We start from the raw sequence: 24,829 nt of genomic DNA on the forward strand, positions 1-24,829 counted from the left end.
AGTCTTGCCGTAATACGTGAGTCATACCACATATGTCGCACCATGACTATAAGTCGACCACAAAAGAAAATGAAGAATGATCCTTGCTTCTTCATTGTGTGAGTCCTTAATATATATATATATATAAATATATATATTTTGATGTCCTTATTGACTTTTAACCTTATTTGAAGGAGAAAGATGAGTATTGCTACTTTAGCATGTTGCTTAAGACCATGTATGATTCGGTCTAAAAGAACATGTCTGGAAAAACAACTTATCTTGATTCAAAGAATAAGAGTTGGAAAGGAAGATCATTTGACATTTTCAGATTATGCACATGTTAAAAGCTAGCTTATTTTACTGCATCCTGGGGATGTTTGGGTTTATGATAAAACATGTGGCATAATGAAAGATTTTGTCTAGCATAACTTAGCACTATAATATGTGCAGAGGGATTCAGTATGCTAGAATATGAAAAATGTATTTGATGTAGGACACAGTGAGCTTCTTACTTGGCTTGTGCAGGTATACCTTGTGTTATCTTATTGTTTGCAGGTTTAGGCTATTATGTTACACTAACCGGTACATAATATGCCTCCTCTCCCTAAGCTCATGGGTCGCACGGTCCATTTGTCAGTATGAATACACGATGTTATTCACCATATGAGCACGTTTGATGTTCCTTCTTCTAAGATCTCTTCCCATCATATGAGAGTGGGAGAATATTGGGTTGGGTACCGGGTCCGCCCATGATGGGCGAGATCCGGACCCGACCCACCATTTGAGGAGGGGACAGACGGTTTTGGAAACCACCAACTCCCCATTTACTGAGGCTCTCTCATTTGGGCGAAAAACAGAGAAGAAAGAAAAAATACCGGAAGACATAAAGGCTATTTTTTTTTCTTTTGGAGTGTGCTTAAGGGAAAGAGAAAGCACTGTGTACGCTGGTACACAGTGGGTTACAGTGCATTGTGTCTTTGAGAGAGATAAATCTCAATAGAGAGATTTGTGCAAAGAGAAAAGAAACAGTAAGAAGAAGAAGAAGATAGTGCGTTTTCTTGGTGAATCAACGTGATTAGCATTTGGACTCGTGGAATCATCGTTCTCTCCAAGAGAGAGCACGCATCCGTTGAGCAAAAGCGAGCATCATCGATCCGCTGTTTTTTCGCTTCCGCAACAACGTGAAAGGTATGTTTTCGTGCTCTACACATACTTTGAGTGTGATGCTGCACTTAACTGCCCTCCATTCCTAGGATACAGCCTATCGGCTGTGGGGCCCAACACAAGATGAAGGACAGCAGCGGCACATGCAATGTGACCATACTTTATCTTTTGCCTCTTATGAAAGGATAATCATGGAAATGATTTTTTAGAAATCCATGTTCCTTTTTCATGAAAGACTTTTCCTTTTCATGAAAATGAACTAACTGCCAAAGGCATTTTTATGGGAAGAGGGACGGATTTATGAAAGGTCCTCGTAGCTCAGCCTTTCTATGATAATGCTTTCATAAGAGAAAAGGTACGAAAAGATTCACACATGCGAAGCGGTAGGTGGTGAGAAAAACGAAGGCTCACTTGTGTTAGCATGACACTTTCCCACCATGACCATTTTGATCAGGGGCGTAGCTAGGATTCATGTGAGGGGGGCAAACAGGGGTGTAGGAAAAAAAAATTATTTGTGCGATAGTTGGGGGTTTGGGGGCAGCGGCCCCAAAATTTTTTTTTTGAGATAAAATAAAAAATGGCTACAATTATTAACAAAAATATATTTCATATGGACAACTCAAACTATTTGCTGCAGTCAGGGCTGGGCTAGGACTGGACTGGGCTACAAAAATGGATAAAAATCTATTTCATATGGAATCAGGACTGGGCTTTAAAAAAAAAAAAATTAACTGTTTCGGGAGGCAGGACTGGGCTACAGCCCAGTCCTGCCCCGCCCTAGCTACGCCCTTGATTTTAATGCTTGTTTCATTCGTGATGGGAAAGGAAACACAAAGTTTGTCAGCTCATCGCTTTCCCATGAAGTCCCACACCTTTTCCTTCAGTTTTTTTCAACAAGGATTAAGAACCAAAAAATTCAATTTCAACAAGAAACTTACTATTATAGAGAAGATATTCAATAAGCTGCCCCCTTAGGTGATATGCCACCTTGGCATGGAAGTGATACATGCATTCCTTCAACAAAAAGAGAAGGACCCAACCATATGGCTATAACCACAATTGCTTGTGTACATTATAATTTTGAAAAAGCAAAGCCTGATCCATCATTCACTTTTTGAATGTTTTAGTACCTTAAGTAACCGCACTAAATTGTTCTTCATTATCAAACTTTTGGTTTGTACTTTTGTCATAGAGCTCGAATTAGTATGGTGCAACAGCCCATCCACATGGCCGGTCTTTAGATAAATGATGTTGAAATTAAAATTTGGATTGTGACAAAAAATAAAAACAATAAGGACATAAAATTAGATATACATTTAAAATAAGATATTAGTAATAAAAAGATACACAAAAAATAATTACCTAAACCAAATTCAATGGCCAAAAAAAAATTATGCTTACTAAGTTAATGATTTTCTTATACACTTAAAAAGACAACTTACTAATAAGATAATGGTAGCCCAATGTTTTTTGTAATGCATATAATTCATAAAATAGGGCAAAATTGCTATTGCACTATTCGGTAAAATAAAAGGTAAAAAAGATTGCATAGTTTAGGAAGGGTGATGAAATTTAGATGGTTTAATTTAACTTAAAATTTGTTAAGTTTAGTATACTAAATATCTTGGGAGGTAAAATAGATAAAAGTATTTATCCAAAAAATGTAGTTACCGAAAACAGTTAGGAAGAGAGAGAGAGAGAGAGAGAGAGAGAGAGAGAGAGGAAAAAACACGCCTTAAAAAATTTAGAATCTCATTTGCAGCACATGTATATATCAAAAAATCCATTTTGAGAAAAAAGTCATAAAGAATTAATTTTGGCATCAACTACCCTTGTTTATGCTTTTACATTATTTAGGATCTGACATAAATTAATTATAACATGCCAACTTAACGGACACCTCAACCAATTATTGATTTATTTATTTTTTTGAGAGAAGGCAACCCAACCAATTTTATTGCACCAAGCCTGACCAATAGGCACTTACAAAGAAGAACAAATGTTGGAAAATGCAGTACGTTAGGATAAATAAATAACCTATAGAACTTAAATATATCGATTATATTGACATATTTGAATAATATTGCATTATTCTACTCAGAAGGATTTTCCTATATTCTCTCAAGGGTGAGATTTCTATTTATAGTGTTGGGGACCGGTTCTCCCATTAAGATAGGAGTTCCAATTGGTCTTGTCCCCAACAAAACTTTTCTAAACCCAGCTAAACTCTCATTAAATTAATATTAATTAATAAATTAATAGTTTTTAAAAAAGAGGTTGTATGGATTTTAAAGGTGCTAAAATAATATCCAACGATTTTAGTTTTTACATTCATATAAAAAAAACATGATTTAAAAAATTATGATTTTGACTCAGTAAACTTAATTATTATTATATATTAATATAACTCACATTGAAAGACGTACCAAAGGTTTGACTTGCATGGTGTGCTCACGCTGGGTACCGCAATGAGTATTGAAAAAACCCTACTTACCTAGTTCATGGACATGTGAACCAATAATTGACAAATTAATTATCTAATTAAGACCAAAGTTCACTTAGCCAATTCCAACTCAGAAGGTAACCTACAAGTATAGTTGTTAATCATCGTCTCTCCAGAGGGATATATACTTGCCCTTTGCAAACCAAAAATGTCTAACTAACATAGAGAGAGACAACTGGGGTCTCCTGTAAGCATGTGTGTTAAATACTTCACAATTTTTTGCCCGGTCCTTGAGTGATTTTCATGTATTGGTACCGTGAATAGGTCCATCTCCTAAATGCCTTTTCTTCATAATACCCTACTACAAAATAAATAAATAAAAGAAGACACATTGCGTCATCTCAACCCACTCAGGATTTACCCCTAACCTGATAGGTGAGACATCAAATGCAATACATCTAAAAGTCTTAAGGTTAGAGTTTTCTGATGTCAAATTGATATAATTTATATTTAATTTTCAGATGAACTCATCCTGTTAGCAACAAAATATAATCATTTATAAGCCACAATTACATGCAATAACCATGGAATCAAGCATGAGGAAGGGAAGCTAACATGTGCATCGCCTACTTCATCTTATTGGTTAATTGTGCAGTCTTGCATTGGCCAATCTTCAATACCACCCCTTCAAGCTTCTTGTTAATTTTTTCCCAAAGTAAATAGAATAGACCAATATGTAACCATGCAAGGTACCTCAAAAGCATCTTTGAGCAGACCCCCACATTCAACACGGTTGAACTTGTGTTTCATGTCGGCAGGAGGATAGAGAATGGAATAGGAGCAAATGGGTCAGACTCAGGTGGGTCCAGTTCCAGATGTGACCGGGCCAAATGTCTGGTCCCGAATTTGATCGCGTTTGAATAGTAGCGTGGTGATCTGGCCCTTTCGTGAACACGAGGTATGATTAGTTGGATCGAACCCTAACCATAACTAAGACCATAACATGATAACAAATAGAGTGGACCTAGAATAATTTCTGTAATTTGATTGGTTGGGACAGATCATATGGATTAGGGTAAAGTTGGATTCAAAGTTATGAGTAACAGGAAAGAGTGATTTGATACAGTAGTAGAAAGAGAAACAACTTTCCTAGCACAAGGAATATGAGAAGTCCATCTTTGGTTCTGACCTTCAGGGACTTGGGCCATGGTAAGAGCTAATTGGGTAAATTCATTTTTATTATATAATTCTGGGTTTTCCCATAATTGCTTGCTTGTATATATAGGGGTGTCAACGGGTCGGGTTTGGTTTGGACCCAGGTAGAACCAGACTTGGACCAGATTTTTGGCTATGGTATTGGTTCCGGACCCAAGTCTAATCGGGTCTACTATAAGAGAAACCATACCCGGTAAAATAATATTTTTTTTATCATTTTTATATTAAAGAATTATGGGTCTTAATCGGAACTCGGATCGGGCCCGGGATCAACCCCTGTGTGCCAATTTGATTCGAATCAGTCGGTTCATGCCGGTTTCATTCAATCTGATAGCATTTGTCAAACCAGACAATAGAACTAGATACACTTTGCCATGACCATCTTCATCAAACAACCAACCTGGACTAGTTCCTTCTACAAGTGACCTTTTTGCATGATTATGCATAATTTCATGACACAAAGAAACAAAAGAGAAAAAAAACCCATGTGTTATGCAAGGCTCAACATTATTGCAAATCTTTATCCTTCCAAGAAGCTCTAAGCATTGATGGAAAATGTTTTAGGCTTGCCTCGTAAACAAAAGCTAAACAAATGATTGCCTCGTAATCACAAGCAGACTCATTTTCTAAAAAAAGTTGTTTCTAAGTATTTTTTAGGCTTGATAATATATAAATATATATAAAATATGTAAAATGAGCTTATACAAGCTGACCTTGCCATGTCTGTGTGCTAAGCTCATTTACCTAAATGAGCTGGCTCGTAGCTTGGCTTGCCAAGTTCAATTTTTGAGCCGAGCTGAGACGATTGAATAGCTTACTACTCATCTCATTTCCCGGCCCTACTTGGTGGGCCTGACAAAAACTATCCCTTCCCTTTCTATGATGTAATTTGAGTAAATGGACCCTCATCTTCTGCAAGCTACGCAAGAAATGCAGTAATCAACACACTTTGATATGAACATTCATTTAGTCTCAGGCATGTGTGGAGAGAGAGATTGATGAGCACACAACTTGTCTTAGGTGAGAAGCTATGTAAGCTGCTTCGAGGCATTGCATATTGTTATTCCAACCTTGTGAAAATGGATTTCAGAAAAGAGAATTCAAGCCTAGAGGCATGTTCTTAAGATCACTATCTTTAGAACTTCAATCGCCCCACTCCGGAAATTCCGAAGATGCGAAAAAGGGTTTTGTTACGACTGAGTTCCCAGGATACAACTAGGCTTGAACCTCAAGAGAGTCACTGCTTCGCAAGAACAAATGACCTCTCCCACACATGAACTCAGCAAGCCAAACCGAGAAGAAAGAAAGGAGAAAACTGGAGAGTCAGAAATTCTGATGATATTCAAAAAAACGAAAATAGAAGAATTTATAGACTTTTAGAGAGGCCAAAACGTTTTGCGATAAATGAGATTAAAGGCCATAAATCTGACAGTTTGAAAATAGGACAAAAGGTACCTGAACGGTCACCCACCTTTGACTGTCAATCAAAGGCCTCCAAAACCGTCCAACAGTCACAAAGCGCCTTAAACTCAATATAAATGCTATTAAACCTTTCAAACGGCCAGATGTCTCAAAACCGAAAAATCAAAATGGATATTTGCGCCTCATAAGCGAAGTGCAAAGTGCGCCATCAAAACGCCACATTGCGCCTCAAGTGCCCTTGCGCACGCACGCGCGCGCGCGCGCGTGTGCGCGAACGACGCGTCCGTTGCTGCACGATGCGCAACAACGTCCGCAATCCACCTAAATACTCAAGGCTTACCAAAGTAAAGAATAGATTACAAACTCTCTATTTAAACCTCTTGAAAAACTTTTCTCTCTTAGATATGGGACTAAACGTTTTCCAAAACACTTTTGGTAGTAACCATTAATAATTTAAAACTTTCCTAACAATCCCCCACTAGTTTTAAAATATATTTGGCTTGCATAAAAACTTATGCATTAGTGAGAGTGTCTGCATGACTTGAACCCCCACTATATGAAAGAAAACCTAAATTAACTAAGGTGCTAAGTGGACTTACCTTGAACTTAGCCCCTTATATTGTTAACGGAGTTTTCAATCATACATCGGTTTCCAAAAGTTCGATTGTGTGGATTTCATGTTGGCACATTTAAAGCTTTGTGCTTTCCTGGATTCATGAGTGCTCTAGAGAATTGCCAATTCTCATAAGAAACGGCTCACATTTCTACACTCATATAGGTGAGTTTGTCTAGGTGTACTGTAACACACACCTTAGCCTTAAGGCCTACAAACTCATTAAGAGCTATTAGCTCAACCCTCATATTAGTTACAGCTCATGAGCACACATCAGTAATGAGCTTACATAAATATGCTCAATATCTGTCATTCACCAATTCGTTTCCCATTGAACCTATGCATGTGGGATCTCCAACGCTCTAGGTTGGGTATCCTTAGGTGATGACTTAATTTGCTTAATTCCCATTCCCCTCGATGTTTTATTGATAACATCTCTCGAAAGGCCTTTCGTAAATGGGTCTGCCAAATTTTGACATGACTTCACATATTTCAATGAAATAATATTGTCATCAATCATTTGTCTTATAAAACTGTGTCTTAGACTAATATGTCTAGACTTCCCATTGTATTTCATATTACCTGCTTTACATATAGCTGATTGGCTATCACAAAACATTGAAATAGCAGGTATAGGCTTCTCACCTAGTGGAATATCCACTAGCATATTCTTAAGCCATTCAGCTTCTCTACAAGCAGATGCCAAAGCAATAAACTCAAATTCCATTGTAGAATGAGTTATACAGGTCTGTTTCTTAGACCCCCATGCAATTGCTCCTCCTCCAAGGGTAAAAACCCAACCACTCGTAGACTTGAAATCTTCAAAGTCAGTATTCCAACTTGCATCACTATACCCTTCAATAACAGCAGGAAACTCGGTATAGTGAATTCCATAGTCTAAAGTATGCTTTAGATATCTAAGAATCCTGTTCACTGCATTCCAGTGTTGATGACCAGGATTATTAGTGTATCTACACACTTTACTCATTGCATAGGCAATGTCAGGCCTTGTGCAGTTCATTGCATACATAAGGCTACCTACAACACTGGCATATTTTAATTGTTGAACACTAGCACCATCATTAGGAGTCAATTTCATATTTGGATCATATGGGGTGCATGCTGGTGAACTATTAAGATATCCATACTTTGTAAGAATTTTCTCAATATAGTGTGATTGACATAATATAATGCCATTTTTATTTCTTATTATTTTGATTCCTAAAATAACATCTGCAACACCCAAGTCTTTCATACAAAACAAGGAAGATAAAAATCTTTTTGTTTGATTTATGCATTCACTATTGTTACCCAAAATAAGCATATCATCAACATATAAACAAATAATAATAATTGAGTCACTATCTACTTTACTGTAGACACATTTGTCTGCATCATGAATTTTAAAACCATTATGCACCAGAGAACTATCAAATTTTTCATGCCATTGCTTAGGGGCTTGCTTTAATCCATATAAGGATTTCTCAAGTTTGCAAACTTTGCGCTCTTGCCCTAGCACTACAAAACCTTCAGGTTGCTCCATATATATCTCTTCATCTAATTCTCCATTCAAAAAGGCCGTTTTCACGTCCATTTGATGGATTTGAAGCTTATATATGGCAGCCATGGCAATCAGAATTCTAATAGTAGATATTCTGGTTACAGGAGCAAAAGTATCAAAATAATCAATACCTTCTTTTTGTTTAAAGCCTTTTGCAACCAAACGTGCTTTAAATTTATCGATTGTACCATCAACTTTTAATTTTTTTTTGAAAATCCATTTGCAGCCAATAGTTTTGCAACCAATAGGTAAATCTACTAATTTCCAAACATTATTAGACATAATTGATTCTATTTCATCATTAATAGCTTCTCTTCAAAAGGCAGCATCTTGAGAATACATAGCCTCTTGAAAAGACACAGGATCATTCTCAATTAGAAATGTATAAAAGTCAGAACCAAAATTAGTTGGTTTTCTAATGCGTTTACTGAGTCTAACTTCAGTTTCTGGTTCATCAACACATTCATTAGAATATTCAATCATGTCATTTACAGGAAGTTCATCTACTATAATCCGGCTGCCATCACGAAAAGAATCAAATGCATTTTTATGTTTTATGAAAGATGCATCTCTAGATTCTACAATAACATCATTAACAATGTCCAAAAATCTATATGCTTTACTATGTTCAGCATACCCAACAAATGCACATTTAAATGCTTTAGGTCCAACCTTCTTCCTTTTATTTTCTGGAATTTTAACATATGCTAATCAACCCCAAACACGAAAATAACTAAGATTAGGTTTCTTTCCAAAACACAATTCATAAGGTGATTTATCAGATTTGGAATAAGGAACTCGATTAAGAATATAACAAGCAGAAAATATAGCTTCTCCCCATAAGTTGGAATGCAAACCCGTATTAAGAAGCATAGCATTCATCATTTCTACAAGTGTCCTGTTTTTCCTTTCTGCTACTCCATTCTGTTCAGGAGTTCTAGGAGCTGACGTTTGATGGATAATACCATTATTTTCACAGAATTTATCAAATTCTCCACCTAAGTATTCACCTCCTCTATCTGTTCTTAAATGTACAATCTTTGTTTTAAACCTATTTTGTACTTCAGCTAGATAAAGAAGAAATTTGGAAAATGCTTCAGATTTATGTTTCAACAAATAAACATAACAAAATTTTGAGTAATCATCTATAAAGGTAATAAAGTACCTATTGCCACAACGACTCAAAACATTATCCATCGTACACACATCAGAATGCACTAATTCAAGCAATTTATAATTCTTTTTTACACTAGGAAACGGGAGTCTAGTTAGCTTAGTTTGAATACATGTCTCACACTTATGTTTATGTTCTATTTTCACATGACACGGAAGAAGACCAAAGTTATTCATATTATGAATGCAACGCGAATTTATATGTCCTAATCTTGAATGCCAAAGAAAATAAGAGTCAACCATATAAACAGAAGTAGTAGCTTCATTTATGCTCATCTTGAACATACCACCAGTGGCAAACTCTTTTCCTACAAAGATTTTCTCTTTGGTCACAGTTACAATCCCAGACTCAATAACAATCTTAAAACCATTTCGTGACAGGAGATCTGCAGAGATTAAATTTTTCCGAACTTCTGGAGCATAGTGGACATTCTCAAGTGTTAGGACTTTCCCGGAGGTGAACTTAATTTCCACACTCCCTTTTCCCAGCACTTTAGTTGAGGAAGAGTTTCCCATAAAGAGATTGCATCCCTCCCCCACTACTTCATACGACTTGAACAAGTTCCTGTCGTTTTCCACATGAACAGTGCTTCCAGTATCCAGGTACCAGTCCTTATTTGCAGCCACCATAAAGGTTTCAGAGATTACAGCAACAAGCCTCTCCTCTGACTCATTTGGCTTAGGACCAGTCCTCTTCCGTTCTCTGCATTCTATAGCAAAATGGCCAAACTTGCCACAAACATAACAACTAATTTTCTTTTTATCAGTTGGCTTTTTCCCTTTCACAAAATTCTTTTTGATTTTCTGGGTTTTCATGATTTTGCCACCCTTGTTACTAACAAAATTCACTTTAGGATAACCTTCTTTAGGACTCGAATTCTTTTTGTCACGAAGACGAGTCTCTTCCTCAATTCGGATGTCCTTAAGAAGGCCATCTAAAGTGATTTTCTCATTTTTATGTTTTAGGTGATTCCTATATTCTTTCCAGGAATCCGGCAGCTTCCCAATGATGACAGCAACTTGGAAGTCATCATCAAGATACATACCTTCTCCTTTGATCTTATAGGCCAGTATTTGCATCTCATGAATTTGAGCAAGTATAGGCTTATCATCAACAATAGAAAAATTAACATACTGATCTACTATAAACCTTTTGTTACCAGCATCTTCTGCATTGTACTTGATCTCAAGAGCATTCCACAACTCTCCAGCCGACTCCAATGGTGAATACAGGTCAAAGAGTGAATCGGCTAAAGTGTTCAGGATATGCCCTTTGCATCTGTAGTTGTCAATATGCCACTTCTCTCGCTCTTTCTTCTGTTCTTCTGTCTCAACTTCTCCAGCAACGACAGTGGGACAGGCTTTTTGAGGACATAGTCAATATGCAGTTCAGACAGCAAGAACGATACCTTTGATTGCCACCGCTTGAAGTTTGACCCATTAAATCGATCGAGTTTTTCAAGGTCACGGCTAAGCAGATTGATGGAGTTGGATGTCGAACAAGAGGCCATAATGAAGTTCTAAAATTGTTATTCCAACCTTGTGAAAATGGATTTCAGAAAAGAGAATTCAAGCCTAGAGGCACGTTCTTAAGATCGCTATCTTTAGAACTTCAATCGCCCCACTCCGAAAATTCCGAAGATGCGAAAAAGGGTTTTGTTACGACTGAGTTCCCAGGATACAACTAGGCTTGAACCTCAAGAGAGTCACTGCTTCGCAAGAACAGATGACCTCTCCCACACATGAACTCAGCAAGCCAAACCGAGAAGAAAGAAAGGAGAAAACTGGAGAGTCAGAAATTCTGATGATATTCAAAAAAAAGAAAATAGAAGAATTTATAGACTTTTAGAGAGGCCAAAACGTTTTGCGATAAATGAGATTAAAGGCCATAAATCTGACAGTTTGAAAATAAGACAAAAGGTACCTGAACGGTCACCCACCTTTGACTGTCAATCAAAGGCCTCCAAAACCGTCCAACAGTCACAAAGCGCCTTAAACTCAATATAAATGCTATTAAACCTTTCAAACGGCCAGATGACTCAAAACCGAAAAATCAAAATGGATATTTGCGCCTCATATGCACCTCGCACCACTGCGAGCGTGCGAAGTGCAAAGTGTGCCATCAAAACGCCACATTGCGCCTCAAGCGCCCTTGCGCACGCACGCGCGCACGCGCGCACGCGCGCGTGTGCGCGAACGGCACGTCCGTTGCTGCACGATGCGCAGCAACGTCCGCAATCCACCTAAATACTCAAGGCTTACCAAAGTAAAGAATAGATTACAAACTCTCTATTTAAACCTCTTGAAAAACTTTTCTCTCTTAGATATGGGACTAAACGTTTTCCAAAACACTTTTGGTAGTAACCATTAATAATTTAAAACTTTCCTAACACATATTTCATGCACGCTTAGCACAATAGAATATCTAAAGCGACAAAGTTGAACGGGTTGATAGAGCAGAGTGATACCAAAGTCTTTGGTGTACAAGCATTCAAGCCGATAAGGGACGGGTGCATCGCCTTCTTGTGATGAACGCACAAGTAGTCAAGGGTCGATAGAGTCAGCTACACATCTGAATAAGCATCACGAACATTGGAGTGAACATCGAGTTTCCAAGTCGCACCGAACGAGGGGCATATTGTATTTTGGCACTTGTGATTTTCGTAGAACACAACGCGCGCCCCACGGTTAAGCCCCTGCTGTGATGAAGAAGACCTTTCGGCCTCTAGCCTAAGTGAGTTGCTAGTTTGATGTAGTAAAACTCTTTAGCCAAGAAGAATCACCGTCGCTCGACATGCACTCATGGAGCCCCTCGCAAGGGTGAGATGTTGAGCGGCAAGGCAGGTGACAAAAGCAAGCTCCACATATGCTTGAGATGCTCATGAGAAATTTACATACTCGTGAGTACCCCCGTATACTCTGATATGCTACTCATGAAATATAGGGGTTGCCCACTCTGGACCACACGGTTGTGCACCAATGCACGTCAAGAAAAAGGTCTCCTATATAAGTGTTATGGGCACTGACCCCCACCAAAAGGAGGAACCCTCATATCCCTTGAAAACGCACTACTTTTATTTTCAATAGAGTTGTCGAGTGTAGACTTCGTATTTCACCGAAATGACTATATTTGGATCTTCCTCACATATGAATATCTCTGCAAGATTTTGATTTTGGCACCGTAATTATCAACGCACAAGGAGATATGCGATCTTGAAGTTCAGGCGAGCTTGCGTAGATACTGACATGGCACCTCTTGATGAAGGAGCTTCTTTTAGTGTTCTCACTTCAAGGACGTATTCCCCAACTATGATTGTATGAAAGAATACTCGACCATGGCATATGAATTATGTATGAAAGGCTTCCATTTGCAGGCTTTAAGTTGAGACGGGCTGTGGGTGGCGTAACACACCGAAAGCATGACACATGACCCCGGGTGATCGAAGAAACCCCCATGACATATACACTTGAGATGTAGCGCACACACTTGCGCTTGCTTGCTTGTTGAGTTACTAATAAGCAATATAGCGTTGCTTCATGCCACCGCCGCATACCATAGCCAAGGCACAAACTTTTCACTTAGCTGTATGCCTATAACCATAGACCCCACTGCACCGCGCACACACACGTGCACCGCTTTTGGCCGGTGATGAATAAAGTTTGACACTTTCTTTCACGGGGGTCTCTTCGGCCACCTATGGCCATGTCCCATGCTTCAGAGGTATTGAGTCACCCACGATCGGTCTAAACTTCAAGCCTGCAAATGAAAGCCTTTTATGCAAAATTCATGTGCCACGGTCGAGTATTCTAAAACAAACTTTAGGGAGAGTTTGAAAAATTTTCTTTGAAAAAACAAACACATGCCTAAAAAAATTCTAATAACATTTACATAACACGTATATATCAAGAATTTCATTTAAGAAAGTCATAAAGAATCAATTTTTTGGCAACAACTACCCTTGTTTCTGCTTTTACATTATTTAAAGATCTCTAGTGATTTGAATTAACAACAAATTGGAATCATTCTCCACTAATTTGAGTTAGCAACAGCATACAAACTTACCAACGGGGCTCGTTTGTCTGGCAGGATAAGTTAGTGCACGTCACGTGGCTGTATAGGAAGGGGTCAGCCTAACCCCAGCTTTCTCTTTCGAAAAAAAACGGCAAACAAACTTGTACGATTCGACCGGCAGGAGAAGTTAGTGCACGTCACGTTATGTTGGACGTTGCAAGTTCGAACCCCAATGGTATGATTGCATAACTGGTAGGTGTCGGGCTAACCCTCTTGGAAAAAACTTTACGATTCTATACCGACTGAAATTAATTATAACTTGCTAACTTAACCGAAGCCTCAACGAATTATTGATTTATTTATTTTTTTGAGACAAGGCAACCCAACCAATTATTATTGCACCAATCTTGACAATCAAGGCAGTTACAAAGATGAACAAGTCCATCACTCGGAATTGAAATGTGTTATTACAGATCTAGGGTTTTTACGCTAATTTGCAACCTAAACAATTCTTTCTTCCCTTACCAATGAAGTAACTGATATGTATGCCCCTCTGTCTTTCTTGCATTCCCCACATCATTATATCAACACAAGCCACCACAGTGCTAGCAAGGCCAAGTGCCATGCTTCTTTGCAAATTAACTCAGCCATGCGCCATAACTTGAAGATAAAAATGAACCAGAGAAGGCAACTTATAGAATAGCACAATGAGTGATCCTCTCAAGCTTGTTGCTGTAGTTCTTGGATCAACTTAGTTTTAATATGGTCTTGAGGCCATGGAATCAAGCATGAGGAAGGAAAGCAACATGTGCATGGCCTACTGCATCTTCTTGGTCTCCTTGTGCAGTCTTGTATTGGCCAATCTTCAACAACACCTCCTTCTAGCTTCTTGTGGGCACTGACCTACACCACAATCAAAGTTAAAATCCTTATTTTTTTTCAAAAGAGTAGACAGTAAATAGAATAGACCAATAAGTTAAACCATGCAAGGTACCTCAGAAGCATCTTTGAGCGGACCCCAACATTCAACACGGTTGAACTCTTTAAAATTGGAATGGAAGTAGACCCAAACAAGAGAATTCTCTAACTCCTGGTGCTTGCTAAAAAGGTTCCCATCTCCATGAACAACAGCTTTTAAAACCTATAAGTGTGTTTTTTTGGATCATATTTTTTACCATACCGTTTCACAATCAACATCATGACATAAATCAGAATATACAGCAGTATGAAAATCATGATTAACAGTCGATTGAAACAGGAACATGGAGCAAACATATCGATTTTCGCATAATACCAATATCCAGACAATATCACAAGAACAAACAACGGAAACATGTTAATATTGTATAACAGGCTAAGGCGTACGAAAATACTCTCCTTAGAGAAGATTCGTCCCTACATACAGTGCAAACAAGGTTCAACGTCCTTTCCTCAGGATACAATAGCCTCGACGATCAGGATCGGTGCACTCCGACGGATCGTCCTTCGAAGACAACCATCTGAACCAGACCCGTTATCATTTCTCATAACCCATTAATGAATCCAAATAATCACAGAAACTTTGGACAAAAAGATACTTTGATCTTAATTAGATATGGGGCCATTACCCAAACCCAAACCAACACAATAGGCGAGCACGCACACATGTGTGTGGTAGTCATCCCATCTTATTCTTAGGAACAAATGTAAGAGTTTACATGTAGATTATAAAGCCCACAACAAACTCAAACCTCTTCAATATGGGATTATTCCACATTATCAAGTCCAACTTTTTCCAAAAAGCAAAAGAGCCCACGTTTTCTTTATTTGAATTCTCTCTCACCTTCTCTTCTTACACTCAACATGTTTTTCATTCAAAAGAAAAAAAAGGGCATTGCACTATTATGAAAAAGAAAACATTGGTCTTCATAGGAAACCAACAAACAAATTTTTTTGTTTTTGTTTATTACCACAGGGAGCTCCTTGCAAAAAATGTAGTATCTCAGGTTGGCTATGAAATCTAACAAAAAATGGCCGCCGCTAACATGGCAGTGCACATGAAGAGACATCTTCCCTTGCATCTTCTTCCACTCTGCGACCACCTCATCCCTCTGTAATCTATTATACCATCCCTGCAACTGAAATATCAACACCATCCCAATTCCATAAATCTAAAAGGCTACCCCATAATATATAATCAACAAAAGGAAGGCACCAACTTTGCGTGTCTCCACATACCTGTGCTCTGTTAATGGATTGAGAGACGGCAAGGGTGAGGTTGGCTGTGATATCACTGTGTGTAATTGTGTATGCACGGGGCAGGTCTCCCGGGTGCTTCTCTTCATCCACCCCCAGGAATAGAACTCTCAACTTTGAAGCTTCAAAGATTGCATGTCCAAACAATCTGGCAGACTGAAAGCCAAAGAAACCAACCAACCATTTTTTCAATAAAAAGAAAGAACAATAGAAGGGCATCTCTTCTATAACCAATATTAAGAAGCACTTTACCCACCGCAAAGCTAGCGTTCTTCCCCTTCTTGAGGGGTATAGAGAGGACTAAAAACGGTTTCCGTGAGCCCAACTGAGACAAGGAACAAGAAGCGTTGATTATTGGTGCCACAGGAGAGGAAGCCATGGAATCAGGAGACTTCCAATTCCAATCTTCCTGGAAACCCAATAAAAGGAGGGTGGCTGGTGGGAAGGCAAGTGAGAATCGTAAGAGGAGTGTGGTTGGCTATTGGGTGAATTGAAGTCAGCTGCAACGTGATTGAACACTTTAAAAGTGTGCTGCTGCCCCTCCTAAAAAATTGGGATAATGCTGGTATAACGTAAAAGGGATGAATTACTGTTGGATTTTTTGATCCGAATCAACCTAGATGTGATGGATACATCAAAGTTCAACATGGGAGAGGCTTTTCAGCTTTGAGGGTTACAACCCATTATGGACCACCTACCATATCTCACTATAAATAAGATACCCATGGTAGTGGGATGAGTACTATACATGTGAAACCGTTTCTCTTACTCTATTTAGGGTTCTAGGGCTGCTCACCTCTAGATATTGTGGCATAGGCTCATTGAGGGCATCCATTGGCTGAGGAGAACACCGACCACCCACCTACACCGAAGCATCGTTTGGATTGTCCATGGCCGCTTCTGGTAAGTGGCTTTTCCATGATCCATTTAAACTAAAATTGGGTTATGAGTCCTCACCACGCATCTGCTGCACATGTTCGGGGTGTGGGTACGTCACGTCCATGTGGCGCTAGCCAAGAAATTTCTTTGGCATTATTTTCTCCTCCGTTGTTGAACTCCCATTTGGGTTTGGGAAGTCGGCGATAAAAGGGAGGTGTTGACCGGTGGGTCGACAGTTGTCGCTGCCCCCCCGACGATAGTCACAAGAATCTGGGTTTCAGCCAAGTCTTTGGAGCACCTGTGTTATCATTGCAAAATTTTACTTTTGCAAGTCAAACTGACCTTTGAAAAAGATTTTGAAAATAACTCACTTCCGTTTTAAAATGCAGGATAATTCTGAAGAATGTGACTTGCCTGTCGGTACGAGATTCAACTGTTTCTGGCACCATAACCAGGGGTAATCAAACCAAGGATCAATCTAGTGCTTTGTTTTGCTCAACTTGTCTAAATCGATGTTTTAGTCCTAAATGCACAAAGAATCAGGTATGTGCTATGAATTTCAGAAAATGCAGATTGAAAACATAATGTTTGCTTCAAATATTGGAAAATACTTAGAAAAGATATGATTAAAAATCTTGAATCACATTTGAGAAGTCTTTTTGAAGAAAGAAAAATTGATTTCTGAAGAAAATGATATCTTTTTGAGAAAATTGAATTATGGAGAAAGACTTAGAGAAAATTGATTTTTATTGAGATTGAATTGGAAAACATCAAAATGTAAGGGCGTGTGGCCCTGTGAAAGTCTTTTCATGATGCAGTCTAACTTAGATGAATGAATGAATGCAATTTGCAAAGATATTTTCTGAAAATTTCTTTGCAAATTTTTTGAAAAAGAGATTTTTGTGCCTTATAAAATTTAGATAAAATAAACTCAGCACATATTCCTGACTATGGCCATGAATATGCATTGAATGTATCTCATTTGGCTCTAAAATAAGAAAATACTTAAAAAACTTTTGAGAAAATATAATAGTTTTTTAAGATAGTCTAAGAGTGTAGTCTGTTTTTGGCTTAAAAGAAGATGATAAATCTAGATATTGTTCATATTCTGACTATGACCACAAATACAAACTCAATCAAGTTTATTAACTTCTTAGAAGCAAATGCACGTGCTATTCGTGTAAACCATGGTAGATTTGAATATGCATGAATCATCATCCATCACACATTGACATTATTAAAAAAAATAAACTATATGCAATGCAACCCTAATCTAAGCAGAAAATTAAATTCTTATTTCAAATGTTTATAATTACAATTTACATAAAAAGAAAAAAAAGTAAAAACAAATACATTCTTGATTGTCCTTGCAAAACTAACAAATTTGTTAGTGAAGATATGTTGGCTATTTTGGATTTATCCAACAATATCTGAAACAATTACTAGATTTATCTGGATATAAGTCTTTTTCCATGTTTTTCTAAGATAAACATAATAAAAGATGATATAAAATTGAATAAATAATAAAAATAAGCAACTTTAAAATTCAGAATTTTGGGAAAAATGATAAAAATGCCCCTAAAAACAAGACTATGGCCTTGAAATGAGGGTTTTCATAAAAGATTTTGTAAAACTTTTGATTTAAGGATCAAACATATTCAAATCGGGTATGAAGCACCCTATCATGATTATAAACATGATCAAACCCTAAAAATATGAAACCTTTTATAAAAAATCGAAATATCATGAAAATAGCAACTTTTGCTTGTGTTCCAGTTGAATCGGGACTCAGCGGGCATCTTGTTTTTGTGATTTAACTAAATAACCCACCAAATAAATTCAAAAATTAAAAAAATCGACATGAACACTTTTAATAACCCTAAAATTAAAATAGAATTGAAAAATAGAAATTTTGATATTGTTTTAATATGAAAATTGAATAAAACATAAAAATATGCAATTTTGTCTGCAGGCACGTATCTGTCACAGTGTCAGACCTGAATCGGGTATCAAACCACCAATAAAAATTTAAAAAAAATTACAGAGAGATACTAGACAGATAAACAATTTTTTTTCCAGATCAGAAAAATCATCTTTGGTGAGAGAGATATCGTTCCAACAATATATACTTGATTCTGGCTTATACGTAAAGAATTGAAATAAACACATCCAGTTTCGGGTACAGAGAAATATATCAAACTGTGGTAAAAAATTCTAAAATTTTAGCAGATGATAGTAAACACATAGATGAAGATGCACTTTTTTACGGATCATCGATCATATCTTCGGTGAGGGAGATACAATCTCACTATAAGAAAAACTCTAATTAGCAATGAAAATTTATGATGTATTTTTTCTGTCACAAATTTGCGACAGATTAGCTAGAAAAAATATTTGTCGCTAACATTCAAAATATTTATGAAATTAGAGACAAAAAAAATTCTATCGCGAATTAGCGATGGAACAATTCTGTCTCAAACTCCGTCGCAACTTCGCGATGGCTCAACAATAGACATTTTTTGTTGCTACTCCATCGCACATTTGCGATGAAGTTTGCGATAAAATTTTGCCATCGCGAATCCGTCGTTAAATTTCCTGTAAATCTCTAATGCGAGCCCCTTTTCCCTTTTTGTTTCATCTGTCGCCCGCCCGTTGCCCGACAACCTCCCTTCGCCTGCCCGACCGACACCCGTCGACCTCTCGTCACCTGCCTGCCGCCCGTCGACCTCCCAGTGACCTCCTCTCTCTTTCCCCTCCCGTTCTCTCTCTCGTTGCTCCCGCTCTGTGTTTTTTGGCGAGCCTCGTTCGCCGACCTCCTCTTTCGTTCCCCTCTTGTTCCCTCTCCCATTGCTTCCCCTCTGGTTGCCAGAGGGCCGATGACCCCAGCCTGCCCGTAGGTAACCCTCCCTCTTTCCCCTATGCTGGAGCCTCCCCCTTCCCCCTATGGTTGCCGAAAAGCCAGCAGAGGACCGTCAACCTCTGTCGGGCCCTCCCCACCCCTTTGTAGTCAACAGAGGTTGGCAGAGGCCCCGATCGCCTCTGCCACGCCCTCTCCTTGCTCCAATCTCTGGTGGGACAGGGGGCTTTGCTTCTGTCCTTTCGAATGTCGACAGCCCCCCCTGTCCTCTTGACTTCTCCTACCGAAGAATGATCGGCAGGGGGAGAAACCCCCTGCCCTTTTGTTTTCTTTGGCAGGGGGTGGCTTTGCCACCCTGTCCTCGATAATTTCAACAGAAAGCAAAGCCCCATGCCCCTTGTCGGTTTTCCCGATAGGGGGCAGATTCCCCTGCCGGGAAATTTTGCCTTGGCAGGGGGTGAGACCCCACTGCCTCATGATTGATTCCCGACAGAGGGCTCAACCCTTTCCTCCCGATGCTTGCCTTTCGGGGGGGGGGGAGGGGGTCCCACCCCCTGCCTCCTGTGAATGTTTCGTCTGGGTGTGGGACCCTTCATTGACCTTACTGCCGGCAGGGGCAGTGCCCCTGCCTGTCTTGCTTTCAGCAGAGGGTTGCATCTCCTTGTTGGGGCTCGTTTTTGACAGGGGGCATCACCCTCCTTGTCATCGGGTAATAAACTTCATTTTAACACAATGTCTCCTACAGATTTCGCAACAGATCCCGCTTATGCCTTGCAACCCATGGTAAGTAAGTGACAAAAGCAATGCAAATCGGGTAAATACCCGTGGTGAGTAAGTGATGCATGTGAATAACATGTTACTTAATTTCTTGGATGCAACACTTTTCTGTTCACAAACTCACTTAGTTGTGGATATCTAGATGGTGTTTAGAGATCATGCTGAGCATGATTTTAATATATGAAAATATAAATGTTCTTATTTTTGGAGTTCAGATTCCATGCTAGTCATGGTAGTAGTTAGCGGGATATTGGAGTGTGTTTGCTGCATGTACATGTTTGACATTGTTTTGATATGAATGTATTACAATGTTTGATGTGATTGTATCCATGCTTGCATGCTGTTACTTTCAATTTGATTATGACTTTCATGTAAAATTGTATCATGAAAACATGCTTCAAATAAATGTATCGTGTTATGAATGAGTTTGCACATGAAAATGAATGATAAGTTATCAATGCTTCAAACATGCTTCAAATGAATGGTTTTGCACATGAAAATATTAAGTTATCAATGCATGCATCATAGTTCTTGTGATTGAATGACATTATATATATATATATATATATGTGTGTGTGTGTGTGTGTGTGATATGTCAAATCATTACATCTACCACAAATGCATGATAAAATTGATATTTTCTTTATCATAGCATTCTGATGATTCTCTTTTAACTGGTTAGGATAATATTCATAACATCATAGGACAAAATGACTGCAAACCGTGAATGAATGTACCGTAGGATAGTTGACAATGAGGTATCACTTAAATATATAGATGATATTGACCATTTTATTGAATTTGCAATGGAAAGTGTCAGTACATTGGATCCCACAGGTCGAATTAGGTGCCTCTGCACGATGTGTAAGAACAATCAATTTATAGTTACTTATTGCGTTAGACATCACCTATACAGGAAGGATTTTGTGAGTGATTATCAGAATTAGACATTTTATGGTAAAGAATTTAAGAATAATTTTGATGCACGGGTGGATGTGGTGCACGATAATCCATATATGAATTTGATATTTGATGTCGCAGGACCAAAATTTGGTTCTGCTATGGGTCCTAGTGATGTACCAATTGAGGTAGAGGAAGAAACAATAAACAATGCAGCTAGTAGATTTTATGATTTACTTAGCGATGCTGATGAGCCACTTTGGAATGATTGCGAGAGTCACACTATCTTGTTTGCAGTTCTTCAACTACTGAATCTGAAGTTCGAGTTTAATTTAAGTCAATCATGTTTTGACCGTCTTTGTTCTATTGTGAAGAGTATGTTGCCCAAAGATGAGAAATTGCTACAAAATTTCTATCGTGCGAAGGTTGTGATCAACACTCTAGGTATGGGGTATCAAAAGATAGATGCTTATCCAAATCACTGCATGTTATATTTCAAAGATCAAGAAAATAGCAGATCATGCCCGTCATGTGGGCATCCTCGGTTCAAGCCAAAGATAAGAGGCAATGGTAGCACGAGGTTAAAAGAAGTGTCATACAAGTCACTCCACTACTTTCCTCTCAACCATAGATTGCAACGATTGTATATGTCTTCAAGGACAGCTAAACACATGAGATGACATACAAATAAAATTCGACATGATGAAGATAAGATCACGCATCCTGTTGACGCGAAAACTTGGAAGCACTTTGATCGTACTCATCAGACCTTTATAATGGAAGTGAGAAATGTTAGGCTCAGTTTATGTACAGATGAATTTAATCCATTTGGGGGTACATCAACTCCATACTCGTATTGGACAATATTTGTCACCCCATACAACCTTCCTCCAAGCTTGTGTATGAAGCATCAAAATCTTTCCTTGTCTCTATTGATCCCTGGTCCGACCTCTTCGGGCCAAAACCTTGATGTATATTTAAGGCCATTAATTGATGAACTGAAAATATCGTGAGATGACGGTGTTCTCACATACAATGCTCACAAAAAACAAAACTTCAATATGAAGGCTGCTGTTCTATGAACAATCAGTGACTTCCCTGTATATGGTTTGTTATCTGGTTGGTGCACACATGGGAGGTTGGCATGTCCATACTGCATGGAGGATACAAAATCTTTTAGATTAAAGCATGGAAGAAAGTCGTGCTGGTTTGATTGTCACCGTCGATTTCTACCCAGAGGTCATCCGTTTCCACGATACAAGAATGTGTTTCGAGCAGACACAACTGAAATAGAAGGTCCACCTACAAGGTTGTCTGGCATAGAGATTTTAAGAAGATTGCGATACTTTCCATATGGATTGACAGATGCCCGTAGCTCGACACCCTTCTTTAGATTTAGGAAGGATCACAATTGGACAAAGAAGTCTATATTTTGGAAACTACCATATTGGCTGACCTTATTGATACGCCATAATTTGGATGTTATGCATGTGAAGAAAAATATGTTTGATAATGTATTTAATACAATAATGAATGTCAAAGGGAAAACGAAGGATAATCCGAAGGCCCGTATGAATTTAAAAGTAATATGTAAAAGACCAGAATCAGAACTCAAAGAGTACAATGGCAAAATACTAAAACCAAAGGCAAGGTGCGTGCTTGGACCAGATCAAATAAAATAGGTATGTCAATGGTTGAGACAATTGAGATTTCCAAATGGATACATCTCTAACGTTGCTCGGGCTGTGAAGATAAAAGAGAGACAATTATATGGGTTGAAGAGCCATGATTGTCATGTCATTATGCAACGGTTGATACCCCTAACATTCAATGATATATTAGACAAACCTTTATGTGGGGTATTATCCGAGTTTAGTAGATTTTTTAGAACATTGTGTGCATCAAAAGTCATAGTATCTGAGGTAAAGAATATCGAGAATTCTATCATCAGTATTATTTGACAGCTAGATAAGACATTTTTGCCAGAATTTTTTGATGTTATGGAATATGTGATCATACATTTGCCATATAAACTAAGAGTTGGTGGTCCTGTGCAATATTGGTGGATGTACCCATTTGAAAGATATATATATTTTTATATTTTTTTCTTCAATGCTATTGAGAAATTTATTGTAATCCGAGATGTATATTGTTGACAGATACATGTTTGATCTAAAAAAAAAGGTTTGAAATAAAACAAAAGTAGAGGGCTCTATTTGTGAGGCATATACTTTAGAAGAGATTTCAAATTTCTCATCTATGTACTTTGAACCTGACATTTCAGCACGTTACACATGCCCACCTCGTAATGATGATGGAGAACAATTTACTGTAGTTGACAAACTATCAATATTTGAACCACTTGGGCATGCCTTTGGCAGTTGCCGGTCAAAACTCTTGGAAGATCGAGAGCAAGATGCAACTCAAATCTATATCCTTTTTAATTGCTCAGTGATCGACCCATACATCGAGTAAGTATACTTAATATGTAATACTAAGTTCTATACGTGCGCACATGGTTCAATAATATAAGTATTTGTTAAGTGTAGACGATTTGATCTGGAGTTGCAAAGAGAACTTCCATATCTCACCAATGCAGAAGTACAAAAAGAACGTGAAAATAAGTTTGTGGCATGGTTGAAAGAGTTGGTAAGGATGATGACATACATTCTTTCCGTGTAAACAACAATAAGTTACTTAATTGGTCGTGATCACAATCATTGTTTATGCTTGTAGGTCCGCCATGGTGATGTTAAAGATCAAGGAATATGTGATTTATAAAATGGTCCGACCAAAGTTGTGCAATATTACAACGGGTACATCTTAAATGGTTATCGATTCTATACAAAAGACTATGGTGTAAACAAGTCAACGATGAATAGTGGTGTGTGCGTCAAGGGTAGTAGCTATGATGAAAATGAACATAACTACTACGATGTTATAGAAGAAATAATGGAGTTGACTTACTTATGCATAAATAATACGATAACTTTATTCAAGTGTTATTGGTTTGATCCCACAACAACAAGAGTCGACAAAGCCTCAGGCATTGTGGAGGTGAATCATAAATCAATGTTTGAAACATATAGACATTCATATTAGCCTCGCAAGCTCAACAAGTTCACTATACTTCATATCCGAGTACAAGGAAGTCACATAGAAATGAATGGTGGGCAGTTTGCAAGGTGAAGTCTAAACTATATCCCGAGTATGATCAGTTATAGGAAGACAAGTTAACTGACGAGAGTGATTACTATCAATCAGATGATATGTATGACTTCTCTTATGGTCACGATGTCGCACATGGTATGCATGTCATATCTCCATTGTCCGATGGCACATGCATGGAAGAATATGATCCAAATAATATACCAAGTGGATGGACGGCCAATGAAGAAGAAGAAGACGACGAAGAGGAGGAGGAAGAAGAAGAAAAATATGAAAGTCAAACAAGTGATGATGAAGCATGGAGGCAAAATTTATTGCTCTATACGAAACTTTATCTCATACTATACAAATTAGAAACTTCATTATGTGTCTTAGTGTTATGAAATTTATTGAGAGGCTACTAAAGATCTTATGTGATAATGAAACTG

The 24,829-nt window shown here is 38.1% G+C and overlaps 1 protein-coding gene across 1 annotated transcript; it reads right to left on the reverse strand.

Annotated features, from left to right (window-relative positions):
• Nucleotides 1-14,164: 14,164 nt before the first annotated feature.
• LOC149836044 (protein STAY-GREEN, chloroplastic-like) lies at nt 14,165-16,199 on the reverse strand. The gene is made up of 5 exons (XM_090009692.1): nt 16,077-16,199; nt 15,803-15,976; nt 15,535-15,702; nt 14,580-14,726; nt 14,165-14,245 (listed from the first exon to the last, which is right to left on the reverse strand). The coding sequence occupies exons 1-5, from the start codon at nt 16,197-16,199 to the stop codon at nt 14,165-14,167; spliced, it is 693 nt and encodes a 230-aa protein (XP_089865818.1).
• Nucleotides 16,200-24,829: the final 8,630 nt, after the last annotated feature.

The sequence above is a fragment of the Nuphar pumila genome, chromosome 6, assembly GCF_984573655.1.
Source record: "Nuphar pumila chromosome 6, dmNupPumi1.hap1.1, whole genome shotgun sequence".
NCBI lineage: Eukaryota > Viridiplantae > Streptophyta > Magnoliopsida > Nymphaeales > Nymphaeaceae > Nuphar > Nuphar pumila.

Coding starts and splice junctions, on each gene's coding strand:
- LOC149836044 (XM_090009692.1), bottom strand. CDS start 16,199: ATGGCTTCCTCTCCTGTGGCACCAATAATCAACGCTTCTTGTTCCTTG. Junction 15,703..15,802: donor AATCCATTAACAGAGCACAG/GTATGTGGAGAC, acceptor TTGATATTTCAG/TTGCAGGGATGGTATAATAG. Junction 14,727..15,534: donor TTTGCAAGGAGCTCCCTGTG/GTAATAAACAAA, acceptor ACACACTTATAG/GTTTTAAAAGCTGTTGTTCA.